The sequence below is a fragment of the Osmerus mordax genome, chromosome 10 (genome assembly GCF_038355195.1).
Source record: "Osmerus mordax isolate fOsmMor3 chromosome 10, fOsmMor3.pri, whole genome shotgun sequence".
Classification (NCBI taxonomy): domain Eukaryota; kingdom Metazoa; phylum Chordata; class Actinopteri; order Osmeriformes; family Osmeridae; genus Osmerus; species Osmerus mordax.
Genome location: NC_090059.1, coordinates 11,300,893 through 11,315,115, shown reverse-complemented (window position 1 = coordinate 11,315,115; position 14,223 = coordinate 11,300,893). Strand labels below are relative to the sequence as shown.

The 14,223-nt window shown below is 45.7% G+C and overlaps 1 protein-coding gene across 2 annotated transcripts; it reads left to right on the top strand.

The window, feature by feature from the left end:
- The first annotated feature begins 9,391 nt into the window (after positions 1-9,391).
- On the top strand, positions 9,392-14,186 carry ercc4 (excision repair cross-complementation group 4). Of its 2 annotated transcripts, none has more exons than XM_067244425.1 (11): positions 9,392-9,829; positions 9,936-10,116; positions 10,347-10,542; positions 10,703-10,910; positions 11,000-11,180; positions 11,290-11,418; positions 11,522-11,626; positions 11,714-12,284; positions 12,560-12,652; positions 12,740-12,852; positions 12,969-14,186. In XM_067244425.1, the coding sequence occupies exons 1-11, from the start codon at positions 9,653-9,655 to the stop codon at positions 13,709-13,711; spliced, it is 2,697 nt and encodes an 898-aa protein (XP_067100526.1). In that variant the 5' UTR covers positions 9,392-9,652; the 3' UTR covers positions 13,712-14,186. The 2 variants fall into 2 exon arrangements, with proteins under 2 accessions (XP_067100526.1, XP_067100525.1); XM_067244424.1 differs by having other exon boundaries at positions 11,287-11,418.
- The last annotated feature ends 37 nt before the right edge of the window (positions 14,187-14,223 follow it).

Genomic DNA, 14,223 nt, shown 5'->3' with positions numbered 1-14,223 from the left:
GTACAGGCACCTACTGTCAGAGTCAACAAGACATACCTTTCTTACAGAGTTTGGGTGCATTGTACTAGCCTACAGTGTGGGTACGTTGTCTTAGTTCCTCCTAAATCCTCCTGTAGAGCAGTCAGACCTCAGGGGTCTCTGCTTACTCAGGTCCTTTAACAGCTTCCTTAACTAGTAGAGCTCTCGATGTGAGGATGTTGTGTGACTGAGGGCTGAGGCTGATACAATTTCCCCCTCCCTCGTTCTTTCTGGCTCCTTCTCAGCCGTGACTGTGTAGCCTGGGTACTTCTTGGTCTGATGGAAGCCTGTGAGTGTCAGCATGGTTCCTGACAGCCAGCTAAGGTGCATGACTGACCGGAATGGCTTCAGGTGTAGAGGAGCTTGATGTGAGTGATGTGAAGCAATGGGTCTCCTGCCTGTGATGATGGAAATGGAAACTCCTTAAATCCAGTGACCCTTTCCTCCTGCTCCCGCTGTGTCCTGTAATTGGCTGTCTCTCTAGAGGTACCCTAGGGGGGGGAGGGGGGGGGGGGACTAATTTAGTCAAAGTAAGGTTCTGTCTGGAATCATTTCACCAATAGGTTGTCACAAGAATTAAAAGGGTTCTCCCACAGGGAAGACCTAAGATCTCTTCAGGAATCTCTTATTCCAGGCGTGTAGAATGTGGTCATGAGAACATTCTGAGCCATGCTATCCAAGTCTCTAGTTGTGCTGTTTATTCTCAAGGTCAAAGTAAGGTTCTGTCTGGAATCATTTCACCAATAGGTTGTCACAAGAATTAAAAGGGTTCTCCCACAGGGAAGACCTAAGATCTCTTCAGGAATCTCTTATTCCAGGCGTGTAGAATGTGGTCATGAGAACATTCTGAGCCATGCTATCCAAGTCTCTAGTTGTGCTGTTTATTCTCAAGGTGTCAGAGAACTAGAACTTTCTAGGTTGTGCTCTTCTTAGTCAGAGTGAAGAACAGAAGGCTCTCTCTGACATTTACCAACGATGCTGTTCTTCACACCACCGACTGGACTCCCACTCTCCCTAACTCAGTGCCGAAAGTCTCTAACAGGTTTAACAACATGCAACAAACAGCCACCTTACTGTCTAACCAGCCACCTGCTTGTGTTTCGCAATATATTAGTTCCATTACGTAGAAATAGAAACAGGTCTAATAGGCTACCGTATACCGTAAATTTACTAACTTTCCCAAAGTCATCAATCTGTTTGTTTTAGAGAAATGTGGTAGCCTACCCACCTCTAATATTATGTTCTCCCATGGGAGAGGCCAAACACGGAGCACAAGAGGCAGGTATGACTCCCCGTGCTGTCAATCAAACGTGCCTCACAACTTGGACAGCTTGCTTAGTCGACAGCCCATCTGCATGCCATTACCGCGGGCCTCGACACTAATGGAGCCATTTCAGAAAGCAATAAAGTGTGGGGAACATTAGCTGGAAACGCGGGGAGAGAAGAACAGGCTGAAATGACGGGCGGTAGAGAGTACGACGTGCAGCGCATCGCTAAAGATGTCTCGGGCGCCTCCTGGGTCTAAAACATCCCTCCAAATATGAATATGATCCCCGGCATCTCTAGGCAGCGGGGTACAGTGCCGTGTAGAATGGATAAACATCACGAACACAGCTCTGGGGATGTGCAGCTTGCGTGGTTTGGAGCTATGCTCTCGCTATGAGGCAAATACTAACTCAGTTTGAGTTTAAACGTCGGTTCTGAGATCAGTTAGCCTTGTACCACGACAATGTCCTAGGGCTCTAATGGAAGAGTAACTTGTCACGCAGTAAGCCTAAACTTGGGTCCACCAAGGTACATCTGAGTAATAATGCTGATCAGGCTATCTGTCAGTCCCACCTGTGCCCTGTCATACTGCCGTGTTCCTGCCTCCGGACTCGATCTCCTCCGTGGTGTTTACTCAAGTTATTGCGTGTGCTTAGCATGTTGACAGCAACTATAATCCCCCTGTGTAGCTAATTAATTGAGCTCTGTTCGTAAAATATAAGTGTTATTAGAAAGGGGTAAATCCGATCTCGCATGCTTCTAAACCGCCTGTTCGCTGATGAGGTGGCAGTGACATCTACACTAACAATTATCCCTAAAAACACTGTCTAATCAAACCCGCCTCGTTACAATGTTTATTAATCCTACCTGTCTTTTTCCACACTGGATATCCTTTGCATCCGTCCCCTCCTCTGCTCGATGTTAACTGCATACTGTAATGTTGTTGTTTGGATTAAGTGGTATTAAGAAGGAATACTAATGTTTTAAATCCTCCTTAGCCTTTGACTCACTGTATCAGCCACTTGACAGCTATCGGGGATTTAATGTGTCATGTTTGTAAGTCTGTGTGTGTGCCTTGTCTCCCCTTGTGTGTCTATTTTTTGTTCAAAATTATTTAATTGATTTGAAAGTAACATAAAAAGCTAAATTTGCAGGCCTACTTGAAGGGTCAGACCTCATCTGAAATCATTACTGTGTCGCTTGCAGAAACACGCCTGAATGTTCTGTAGCTTCTGCATCAGAGGATCCTTCCGCTTCCATTGAATCTGTCTGACATATCAGAAACAAAGAGTGAGGAGGCAGAAGCGAAGAGAGGAGGCAGTTAGGGTAGAGAATGGGACTGCGTGGAGAGGGAGGAGGTGGATGATCGGCTAATTGTTCTTTACTCTCTCCATTATCCTCATCCTCTCCATGCCATGGTTCTCAAAACCAGCCTGCTTCGAAATCAGAATCCCAAAGACAGGCCTAATCCTTAGAAATGAACAAGTAGGTTATCACAATACAAGTCTGAACATGAACACACACAGAGGAGACACACTCTTCTTCCTGCACTGTTCCCTGCACCAGAAACAATTTTCGCCAGTTTTGCTGCTCACTGCTCCTACATGGGATTTTTCTTCAATCAATAATAATCAATCTTATCAGAATGTAAAAGCTCTTGTTCTGATTCCGTTCCCTCCTCTCTGCTAGGCTCCTTCACTGAAGGAAGGATGTCAAGAGAGCTTATGTTGCTCTGTGAAGTGTGCTTTGGTGGACTAGGAGACTAGGAGAGGATCCAAGGGAACATGGAGAGATGCAACCTTGTTCTTAGGCACAACTTTATCCTTCGGTAAAAAAACACTCAAAGTTTCATCAGTTCTGTCTGAGTCATGAGTGACTGTGTGACGATATGTTAATGTTTCTCAGAGCCAGTCCCTAAGTCCAGTGTCTCTCATACCCTCCTACTAATGATTCACTGACATCTACTCTAGCCTGCACTCCCCTGTCACCTACTGTCACCCTCTTCCAACCCCTAAGCTGTCTGTGTGTGTGTGCGTGTGTGTGTGCGTGCGTGTGTGAGCGTGTATGTGAGTTTGTCTGTCTATGCTGCCAGGCCTGAAATATTCATCTAATATGCTTTCTAACAAACCACGTCAATGCAGCATCTCTTCACCGCTAGGAAGATGATTCTTTGTCTCTGTCTCTCTCTCTTTCTCTCTTTCAATATATCTTTCTCAGTCTTTCTTTATCTCTCTTTCTTTATCTCTGTCACCCTCCCTCCTTTTCTCTCCTTTACCTCCAAACTCCACATTTCTCTCTGCTTTATTGCCATTCAGCATCACAGTGATTTGCTAAACTGGATCTGACAGGCAGTCAGGCTTGTTCATGGCTCTTATAAAAGCCATACATTTGCTTTAATGGAATTTTCTCCCCTCCTTTCTATTTTCCTCTGCTTTTTGTGTTTTGTCTTGACCATGTGGATGTTGCTATGATGTATGTGTGCTTTGCTTTTTCAGTTTGTCTTAGGGAAATATGCAAATGGGGCCATGGAAAAGTAGGTCTCTTCCTTTTTGTAATCAGCTTCCTATTACGTAAACAAAGTAATTAACATTGAATGTATCATTAGCGTTCAGCACTGTGAGGCGGCTTGACTTGTCTGAGCCTACAGTTAGTCTATGTGCCTTCTCTTCTCCTGGGTTCTTCACTAACGACCAAGTAACAATCAAGGCCCAAACAAGAAAACGTGTTTGTGTGAATAGTTGATTCTCAACGATTTTTTGTTTTGTTTACCTGTTCTGTGCCCTTGTTAGTAAGATACATTATGTTTTAATATATTTGTTGGGAGCAGCTGTCTCTCTCACTGTCTCTTTCTCTCTCCATATATTTTTCTCTCTTTGTGTTTCTCCTTCTCCCTACCTTTTCACAAAACATCTATAATTAGTGTTGTCTATAAATATGAATAGCACTTTCGTCTTGACGGTGCTGTTCTATTTGGGGCCCACACACACCAAATCAATCTTTCGTCTCTCTCATACAGAGGAAACTAACCGGAGTGTGTAGAGTGTGAAGACGAAGAAGAAGACCACAAAATCACTACTGTAAGCCAAGACATCTGTAGTATATGAGGTCCCCCCCCCCCTCCCTCCCTGTGTCTGGCTCCTAATGATGGTTGGAGAGAGGGGAGTCTTTGCTTCCATCTTTCCGGTTGACTCCCAGGCTCGGCACTCAGCTTTAACTAACTCATCTTATTTCACCCTCAAGCCTGCTATCAATCTCAAGCTGTTCTCATGTCATTGGCAGAGGCACACGGACTGTAATGCTGTCAGGAAACTGCACACGGCACAAACCACCACTGTGCTGGGCTCGTCTTTACAGTTGTGAGGGGGAGAGGTGCGTGAGGAAATTAGACCATGTGGGGTTGCGTGCTCACGTCCTGCACTTTCCCACTCATGCCCTTTTGGACTGGTTTGAGTTTCATGGACAGAAGCAATGACATCATCAATTTGTGTCAGGTACTGAGACTGAGATAGCTTTAGGGAGTTGTGCAAGTAATTTTCACGAGGGCAGCACAGACAACACAAACAACATCCAGAGCAGGATGGTAGATCAAATACTCAACAAATGAACACAACAATATTATACTGCCCCCTAAAGGCCCATCCGTGACAGTGAAGCACATCTCCCCAGAAGTTTGTGGATGTTCAACAAAGTGAGATGTTATTGGGATTTATTGTCATCCTTGATGACTTTAGTGAAGTTCTTGCTGATTTTACATACAGTAGCTATATTATTCTAATACTAAGTTCAGGGTTAGGTTTAATGTGCCACTGGTTAACCTCCTTAGTCATGACAGGCTGTTTAGGGGGTTGACTTCAGGGGTTGACATGAGTATAGTCCTGTTCGGGAGGGAGAAGAATCGAGTGGTAGAACAGATGGTTCAATGGCCTAGAGGATGTAACTTCTTTTAGGCTGATCTCTGGGTTTGTTTACATCACAGCCTCACTATCTGGGTGGATGGGCTTGTTGGAGACACGTCTTTTGAAACATTCATGTCTAGGCTACACCGAGGTGCTCCACCAGCCCTGCCTGAAGCACAGGATCCAGGCCAAGTCATTGTGGGTCACACCATACTGACATCACTTATTCATCGCTCAGCAGTTTGACAGGGAACACTTCCTTCTCTGCTGTACTCCAAGGGCCTCCCCAAAACCTCCCTCACTCTCATGGCAGGAGATGCTGAGAAGGAACTCCCTTTGTTAATGTGTTTGTTTCTCAAATGTTTCAACTTGATTAATCTTTTGCTTGAATTCCTATGAGCAGCGGCGAAATATCTTCACATAAAAAGTGAAATACTGTGAGCTGCAGTAGTAATGGAATAACTAGTGTGTAAACACTGTGGCATGTAATTTCAGGCCCAAAGCCAAAAGTCACAACAGCTGTGAGTCATGTTGTTAACATCTTTGTGTGACAGAGCCTGGGCTGTAGAGGAAGGTGGGCAGAGTTGTGTGCGTGTATGTATGTGTGCATGTGTGTGTATGTGTATATGTGTGTTTTAGAGGCAGTTTCCTCCTCAACTACCATTCACACGGCTGCTCTATTCTGGATGCTGATTACACTGCCTGCCTCTTCACAGTGATGGAGGAACTGTTCTAAAAAGCCCAGCTGGGCAGGATTCACACACACACAAAGAATCCTATACATATACACACATGGTTAGAAACCAAACATGGTTGGCCCACTGAAAAATATCAAATGTGTTAAATTTTAAACATTTTCAACTAATTACCTCAGTCAGGTCAATAGTTCAACATTAACAGATGTGCTAGCTAATGAAAACCGATGAAACATGAGAAATGTTTCATACCCACTCCACAGAGTATGAATGTGATGCTTTCAAGATATTATCATGAGCTATCAAATTGAGTTAATGGATAATGGATAACTGTTATGATCTAGCTGGATAGAGGGACTTGAAGTATATCTAGTCTGGTAATTTCATTCTCAGTCTCTTGTCAGTATTTACTACTGTTTGAAAGTATGAAAGACACAGGGTTGGGTCAGATTACTTTGAAATGTAGTCTGTTACTGAATACAAATTACATGGTTATTTTTGTCACGAGTGATGTAATCAATTGCTTTGCTAAAACCTTACAAATCTCAAACATTTTGGGTAGAGTTTTTTTTATTATAAAAAAATGGTATATCGATAGATGATGATGGTACATCCTCTACTTATCTTTTCTCCCCATGAAGAGGGATGCTGGGTTAGAACGGCTGGATGGTTGGATGAGTCTGTGTGGTGGGGGTGGTATCATTGGATGGTAGGGGGAGTGTGTGGTGAGGGATGGTCAAATGGTAGAGTTAATGAGAGTCTGTGTGACTGTGTGTGTGTCAATGTGTTTGTGTGTGTTTGTGTGTGTGTGTGTGGGGGGGGAGGGTCCAGTCTTCATCCTAACTCTTTTTCTGCATCTTTCTCTCCATCTTTTTCCAAGCCTTTTTGACCAGAAACCTGCCAACGCATCCAGCATTGATGGTCTGTATCTGAAAGACAAGAAAACCAAAATACTTGCACACTCCTAGACTGGTGGACACAGATCAATGTGACCCTATTGAAATACCTTAGATACATACATGGGCCAGAGCAAGGTGGAGATCTGTCTGAGCCTGCTTCTTCTCCTCCTCCAGCTGGCTCATCTGGATGTCCATGTCCTCAACCTTCCTCCTCCAATCCCTGTCCTTCACCTCCAGGGCTCTGTCACTTGACACCTGCCACTGCAGGCACAGGGCATGAAGGCTCTCTGTGTCGAAAGCATTGATCGCTTCCATTTTCTCAACCATGAGTCCCAACCAGCTTTTCTCAGCCTTTAGGCTGCCCTGTTTCATCCCTAGGAGAGAGGCCTGAGCCTGGGACAGAGACTCCTCAGCCCTCCCTTGGGTTTCCAGAGCCTGGGTCTTCTCATCCACCAAGACCTTGTTTTCCTCCTCTCTCTTTGTCCAGCAGGCCTTTTAGCTTTCCTGTGGCTGACTCCATTTGAGCCTTCAGCGAGAGCTGCTCTCTTCAGCTGACTGGGCCTTTGTAACTGCCTCAGTTAGCTTTTCCTGGAGAGATGTGGCCCTCTCTGCCTTTCTTCCTCAAGGCTCTGTTCCAATCGCTCCGTTTTGGCAGAAAATGCTGCAGCCAGAGTGTTGGTCTGATTTTCTGAGTTCTTAATATATTGAAGCAGCCTTTGCACCTCTTTCTGTATCTGGCTAGTCTTTTTCAGCAGCTGCTGTTCTGCTGCACTCCGCCGCTGCTCAATTAAATCGCCAACACGACACATTCTGGACTTGTGAATCTCACCCAGGGAGGCAACCGCTTCTTCCTTCCCTCCATCAAGGACCTTCACAGCTCCAGATCCCTCAGGAAAGCAATGCAGATCACGGCAGACCCCTCACATCCTGCCAACAGTCTCTTTAACCGTCTCCCCTCTGGACAGCGATACAGAGCCATCATGACCAAAACATCACGTCACCTCAACAGTTTTTTCCCCCAAGTAATAGCCCTCCTAAATAGCTCCTACAAATGAACTTTATGGCACTTTAGTTAACTTTATTTAACATTAATATTGTTGCACTACCTCCATTCTTATTTATTATTTTGCTCATACTGGTACTATCTGTCCTTGTATTGTTGTTCTATTTTGTCTTGTTGTTCTATTTGTGATGCTATAGCCTGCATGGAAAGTACTAAATCCAATTCCTAGTATCTGTATACATGGCGAAATAAAATAAAGTAAAAGTAAAGTTAAGTTTCCTCTGCCACCGTTACAGCGGTAACAGGTCAACTTTGACAACAGGAGCCTGTAAGAACAGAGACTTTTTACAAGTATACCGATTTGGGATTCTATACTGCTGTAGAGAATAGCCTATTGCTTTAGTTATTTTTTATTTGCGATAAACTTACATAAGAACGGTCAGGGTTACTGATGGAGGGTTTAGGGTCCTTTACTTTCTCCTCTTCAGCTTGGAGAGCTGCCAACTCCCGAGCAGCTCTCTCATAAAGCATTACATCGTTAGTCCATATTCGTGGAATTATGTTAAAACTTAAAGTATAGCCAATGTCGCCAAAAAACAAATTTACATAGACCCATTACGAAACTAATAATGTTACCTTTTCTTCCTGCCTTAATGCTTTTCTTTTCATTCTCAAATAATTTCTGCAAAGCAAAACACATTATGGGCCCGTCTTTTATCACTAATTTGTAATTTTCTAGTTTTGCCCTGATCTTTAGTTGCGCCTTGAATACATCTTAACAGAACAATCAATTGTCGCTATACAGTCTAGACCACACAACACAGACACATGAGCAAATATACTGTTTTACCCATAGACATATATATGTCTATGGTTTTACCTGTCAACGACGTGAAAAGATCCTGTTACGAGTTCAGTTTGTCACAAAGCGTTTCCACAACTGAAGGGCCGTCATCAATGACCTTTGGAATGTTTGGTGTCCATTCTATTCACACACACGCACGCACGCACACACACACACACACACACGGCACAATAACGTGACACGCAACCTTGCAAAACTTGATCTGATCAAGATCTGATTTTTCTCCTTCAACCACAAATTGCCCTGTGTTCCTAATTGAAACAATAAAATAAACGCGTGAACTATTTCTGAATCGGTATAGAAAAAATTTCAGTATATCAATTATTCTTTAAATCCACTCCTTTTAGAACAGGTCATGTAATGATCTACATCCTCAATATAAGAAAAGTGGTTTATGACATTTGACGTTTACGGCAAGGCTAGGCATAATGGGGAAACTACTTGGCCTACGTTTTGGGGTGCAGTTCATTTTATCTAAGTTAACCAAGAGTCCCAATTTGAGACAGCTTTAGATGCCAAGCTCAGAAATCTGACAGCAACCTCAGCGTCTCTAACTCGCCCAAGATTTTCTTTGTCCAGTGCTCTCGAGAGTACCGTACTATAGCCACTGGATTACAACTCCGTTCCAGTAGACCGCGCTACTTCTCAGTGTTGAAAGAGTATTTCTTCAATGTCATCATGTGACCGGATTCGGATGTGCTATTTCAAAACATTGATGGCGGCGGTGGGGAGCTCTTTTAACAGCATAATGAAAATAAAACATAACATAATGCCATGATGGTAAACTTACATCAGTTTTAATGAATAGTGTAAATTAATTTCTCCTCTTTTATTGTACTTATCTGGGTTGCTTTCATCAGTTGTAGTCCAACTACAATTGGAAGCTAGTTAATTCTTAGTTGTCAACTCACCGTGGCTAGTACGAATGGTCAACGCAAAAACTAACAAAAACGTTTTATTTTCCAAAACAAGCAGTTGACCAGCCATTTGTAGTTTAGTGGAGCACCAATATGGCAGGCCCACTGCTGGAGTTTGAAACGGAGATGTTCTTGAGTCTGTTCGGCACAGACGGTCTCTTGGTGACTGCTGAGGGGATGGGCATAGACCGCATCCTGCTGCAGTTTATGCGGGTTTACTCGGAAGAGGGGAGCCTGGTCCTGCTTCTGAACACCACCACACCCGAACAAGTGAGGGAAGGGTAGATACACTTTGTCAATAGCCAGCAGTAGTATCAACTAATCTGTTAGTTGAAGACATGGCTTTTACTGAAAAAACTCTCTCCCTCCCTCTCAGGAGTACTTTACAGAGCAGCTGCGAGCTGAAGGAGTTAGCCATCTCCCTAGGACAGTGACTAGTGACGTCCAGAACTCAGAGCGCCATAGCGTGTACACCCAGGGAGGAGTTCTGTTTGTGACCAGTCGTATTCTGGTGGTGGACTTCCTGACCGACAGGATACCTGCCAACCTCATATCAGGTCAGAACCAATCAAGGGGGATCAGGACAGTCTTTGAGTCACAGATGGGGATCGAATCTCTGTCCTTCCACCACCAAACATGTATTGCTGTTTTTTAAGCCCCAAGGTTAATATCTGGGCTTTTCAGATGCAAGCTAGGCACCTTATCACACAGGCATTGCAGACTAAGTTTGAAAAGAAAGTGTTCCTCAACACCCCATCTTATATGTTCCTATACTGCTCCTCCCCAGGCATCTTGGTGTACCGGGCCCACAATATCATCGAGTCATGCCAGGAGGCCTTTATCTTGCGCCTGTTCAGACAGAAAAACAAGACAGGCTTCATCAAGGCCTTCACTGACAAGGCCACAGCCTTCTCCTCAGGCTTCTGCCAGGTGGAGAGGGTCATGAGAAACCTCTTTGTCAAGAAGCTCTACCTCTGGCCCAGGTAAGGATGCTATTTAGTGTGTTCTACAGGTAGAGATAAATAGTCACAGAAGGGTTTGTTTATGATTGGATGTTGGGGCTTTGAGATTGTCTTTTTCGATTTTTTTCCTTTAACGTTTTTTTCTTCCCCTTTTGCGTGTCCCTTTCCCCCCCTCTCCCAGGTTCCAGGCATCGGTGAACTCTGTGTTGGACAGACATAAGCCGGACGTGGTGGAGCTGCATGTGTCTCTGACCCCGGCCATGAGGGCCATCCAGAGCTCCGTCCTGGACATCATGAGCGCCTGTCTGAAGGAGCTCAAACGCTACAACCCCACGCTGGAGGCTGAGGACCTGTCCCTGGAGAACACTCTAGGGAGCGCCTTCGAGAAGGTGCGTGTGGGTCCGCAGTATTTGGTGATGTTGAACATGTCCATGATGATGCTGTAAATACTCATTCCGTGTGTCTGTGGGGTCCCTAGACCATCCGCCACTACCTGGACCCCCTGTGGCACCAGCTGGGGGCCAAGACCAAGGCTCTGGTCCAGGACCTGAAGGTTCTGCGGACCCTGTTGCTCTACCTCACCCAGTACGACTGTGTCACCTTCCTCAACCTCCTGGAGTCCCTCCGCTCCAGCCAGAAGAACTTCGGCTCCAACTCCGGTAACTTCACTTGAGATGAACCAGACGTCACTTCTATACTACTTCAGTAGTCATTTCTATACAGCTTTAGGTTAGTGGGCTTTCAGTGTATGTGTGTGTGTTTCAGCAGGCTGGTTGTTCCTGGACTCTAGCACCTCCATGTTTGTGAATGCGAGGACTCGTGTGTACCGCATCCCCGAGAACAAGAAGAAGATGAAAATGGGAGGACCTGAGCCAGAGAAACAAAAGAGTTCAGCCGGTAACCATGGGAATCCACACATCAGACGTTTAAGCCCATTAGTTCATTGTGATGGTTGGTTCCAAACAGTCTCTACCCCCCCCCCACCCCCACCCCCATTCAGAGGTGAAGAGGGAGCTGGTCCTGGAGAAGAACCCGAAGTGGGAGGCTCTGACGGAGGTGCTGCAGGAGATTGAGAAGGAGAACAAGAGTTCGGAACATGAACCAGGTCAGCTGAGACTGTAGCCAATAGAATTAGTCTATAAATCAGCAGTTGAACCCATCTAGAGAGCGTGTCGTGCTTATTCCCTCCCAGGTCGCGTGCTGATCTGTGCCAGTGATGACAGGACATGCGCCCAGCTGCATGAGTACATCAGCCGGGGCGCGGAGTCTCTGCTCACCCGCCTCTACACTCGCACGATCGGCAAAGGGGATGCCCCGACATCTGAACCCGACGTACCCAAACGAGGCAAGATGGTCAAAAAGCAACATGAGAAAAACTCCAAAGGCAAAACTGTCAAACCTAAGACTTCTACGGGTAGAAAGAAAGCATCCCCGACCCTCACACAGATGATTGGGAAGGAAGAGAGGGATGAAGGAGAGAGCATGGGCAGCAGTATGGATGAGGGAGGTGGGATCAAAGGAGAAGAAGAGGATGAGGAAGAAGAAGTGGATCTTAAGTTAGACTTATCGTCCGACGCCTACTATGGTGTGCTGAAGGAGCCCCTGACTGTGATCCACCCTCTGAGGGGCTGCACTGACCCCTACAGCTTGACACGGGTACTGCATGAGGTAGAGCCCAGCTTTGTGGTGCTGTACGATGCAGAGCTCAGCTTTGTCAGACAGTTGGAGGTCTACAAGGCCAGCAGGCCTGGGAAACCACTCAGGTCAGCACACAGACACACCACAGATCATACTAAGCAGACTTTCAGTCAATAACCTCAGTTTTCTTTTTTATTATTCCATTTGAACCGTTATTAGAAATAGAATCCCCTGCACTTCTTGAGTCATACAGTAAAACTATCAGATGATTTGATGATTGTTTCTCATGAACAGTCAGTGTCTCAGTAGTGAGTATGCTTTTAGACCTCTAGAGACCCAAGCTCAAGGTTACTGTGCTCCTGTAGATGCTTGTTTGTGTTGCTTGTTTGTTTTCCTGCAGGGTGTATTTCCTGATCTATGGAGGCTCTACAGAAGAGCAAAGGTACCTGACGGGCCTATCCAAGGAGAAGAAGGCCTTCGAACACCTCATCAGGTCAGAAACAGACACTCTGGCAGCTCTATGCTCCGGTTTATAATGACTGTTACATGAATAATATGTGTCTTATTTGTGCACGGGCAGAGAGAAGGCCACAATGGTGGCCCCTGAAGAGAGAGAGGGAAGGGAAGATACCAACCTGGACCTCAATAGATGTCAGGAACCTGCTAATGCAACCACTAACACCAGGAAAGCAGGCATGGACTCTCAAATATTACGTTCACTTATTTTCTTTTGAATCCATCTGATTGGTTTGTCCTGGGTGTTGTTTTTTTATGATTGGTTTGTTCTTGTGTCTCTCATCCACTCACAGGAGGCCAGGAGCAGCCCACGGAGCCTTCGCGCGTCATCGTGGACATGCGTGAGTTCCGTAGCGAGCTCCCGTCCCTGCTGCACCGCCGTGGGCTAGACATCGAGCCTGTGACCCTGGAGGTGGGAGACTACATCCTCACAGACGACACCTGCGTGGAGCGCAAGAGTGTCAGCGATCTGATTGGTTCCCTGCAGAGCGGGCGCCTCTACACCCAGTGCCTGTCCATGACTCGTTTTTACCGCAAACCCATCTTGCTCATCGAGTTTGACCCGGCCAAGCCGTTTTCCCTCGTGGCCAGGACTGACTTCCGCCAGGAGATATCGGCTAACGACGTGACCTCCAAACTCACCCTCCTCACCCTTCACTTCCCCCGGCTCCGCCTCCTCTGGTGCCCCTCCCCCCACGCCACGGCAGAGCTGTTCCACGAGCTGAAGCGCGGGCGCCAGGAACCAGACGCCGCGGCCGCCCAAGCTGTGACCGCAGAGTCCGACACGGTAGCTGAGTCAGCGGATATCTACAACCCTGGGCCGTATGACTTCCTGTTGCGCATGCCCGGGGTCAACGTCAAGAACTGCAGAGCACTTGTTAGCAATGCAGCTAGCATTGCAGAGCTAGCCACAATGAGCCAGGACAAGCTGGCACAGATTCTGGGCAGTGCCAGCAATGCTAGGATGCTGTACGAGTTCCTGCATAATGTTGTGGAAGTGCCTACCCCTGTACAGAAGGGAAAGCAGACCTCATAGAATTGAGAGGGACTTTGGATGAGAATGGCTGCGTATTGTGTGCACTGTATCAGGCAGTCTTCAGGTTACCTGCAGCCCCTGATTATGGAGAGAATTTTGTCTTAGTGCTGTAAAGTTGTGTTTGTTTGTAAATGTTTGTATGTTCGATAGGACATTTGGGAGACTAAGTATTTTTTTAAATTCTAGAATAAGGTATGAAATGCAGTTATTTAAATAGTACTATGACTATTTAATGTGAATGAGTGTACTGTAGGTGGGATGGCTGATGACTTAAAAGCACCTGGAATCGTCTGCTTCTGTCCTAATTTATGTCTTTTGGAAATAAATAAATCAATGAACTTGCAAAATGTGCAATGTTGCAATATTCATTAGGGTCGGTTGATATGGCTTCGGTTGTTCCAGATCTTTTTAATAACGTGTATTTCCAAAAATCTTAGAAACCACGAGCGCCCTCTGTGGTTACGTGACTGTAATTGCATACGCTTCCGCTTGTGAGACATGATTACGTCATT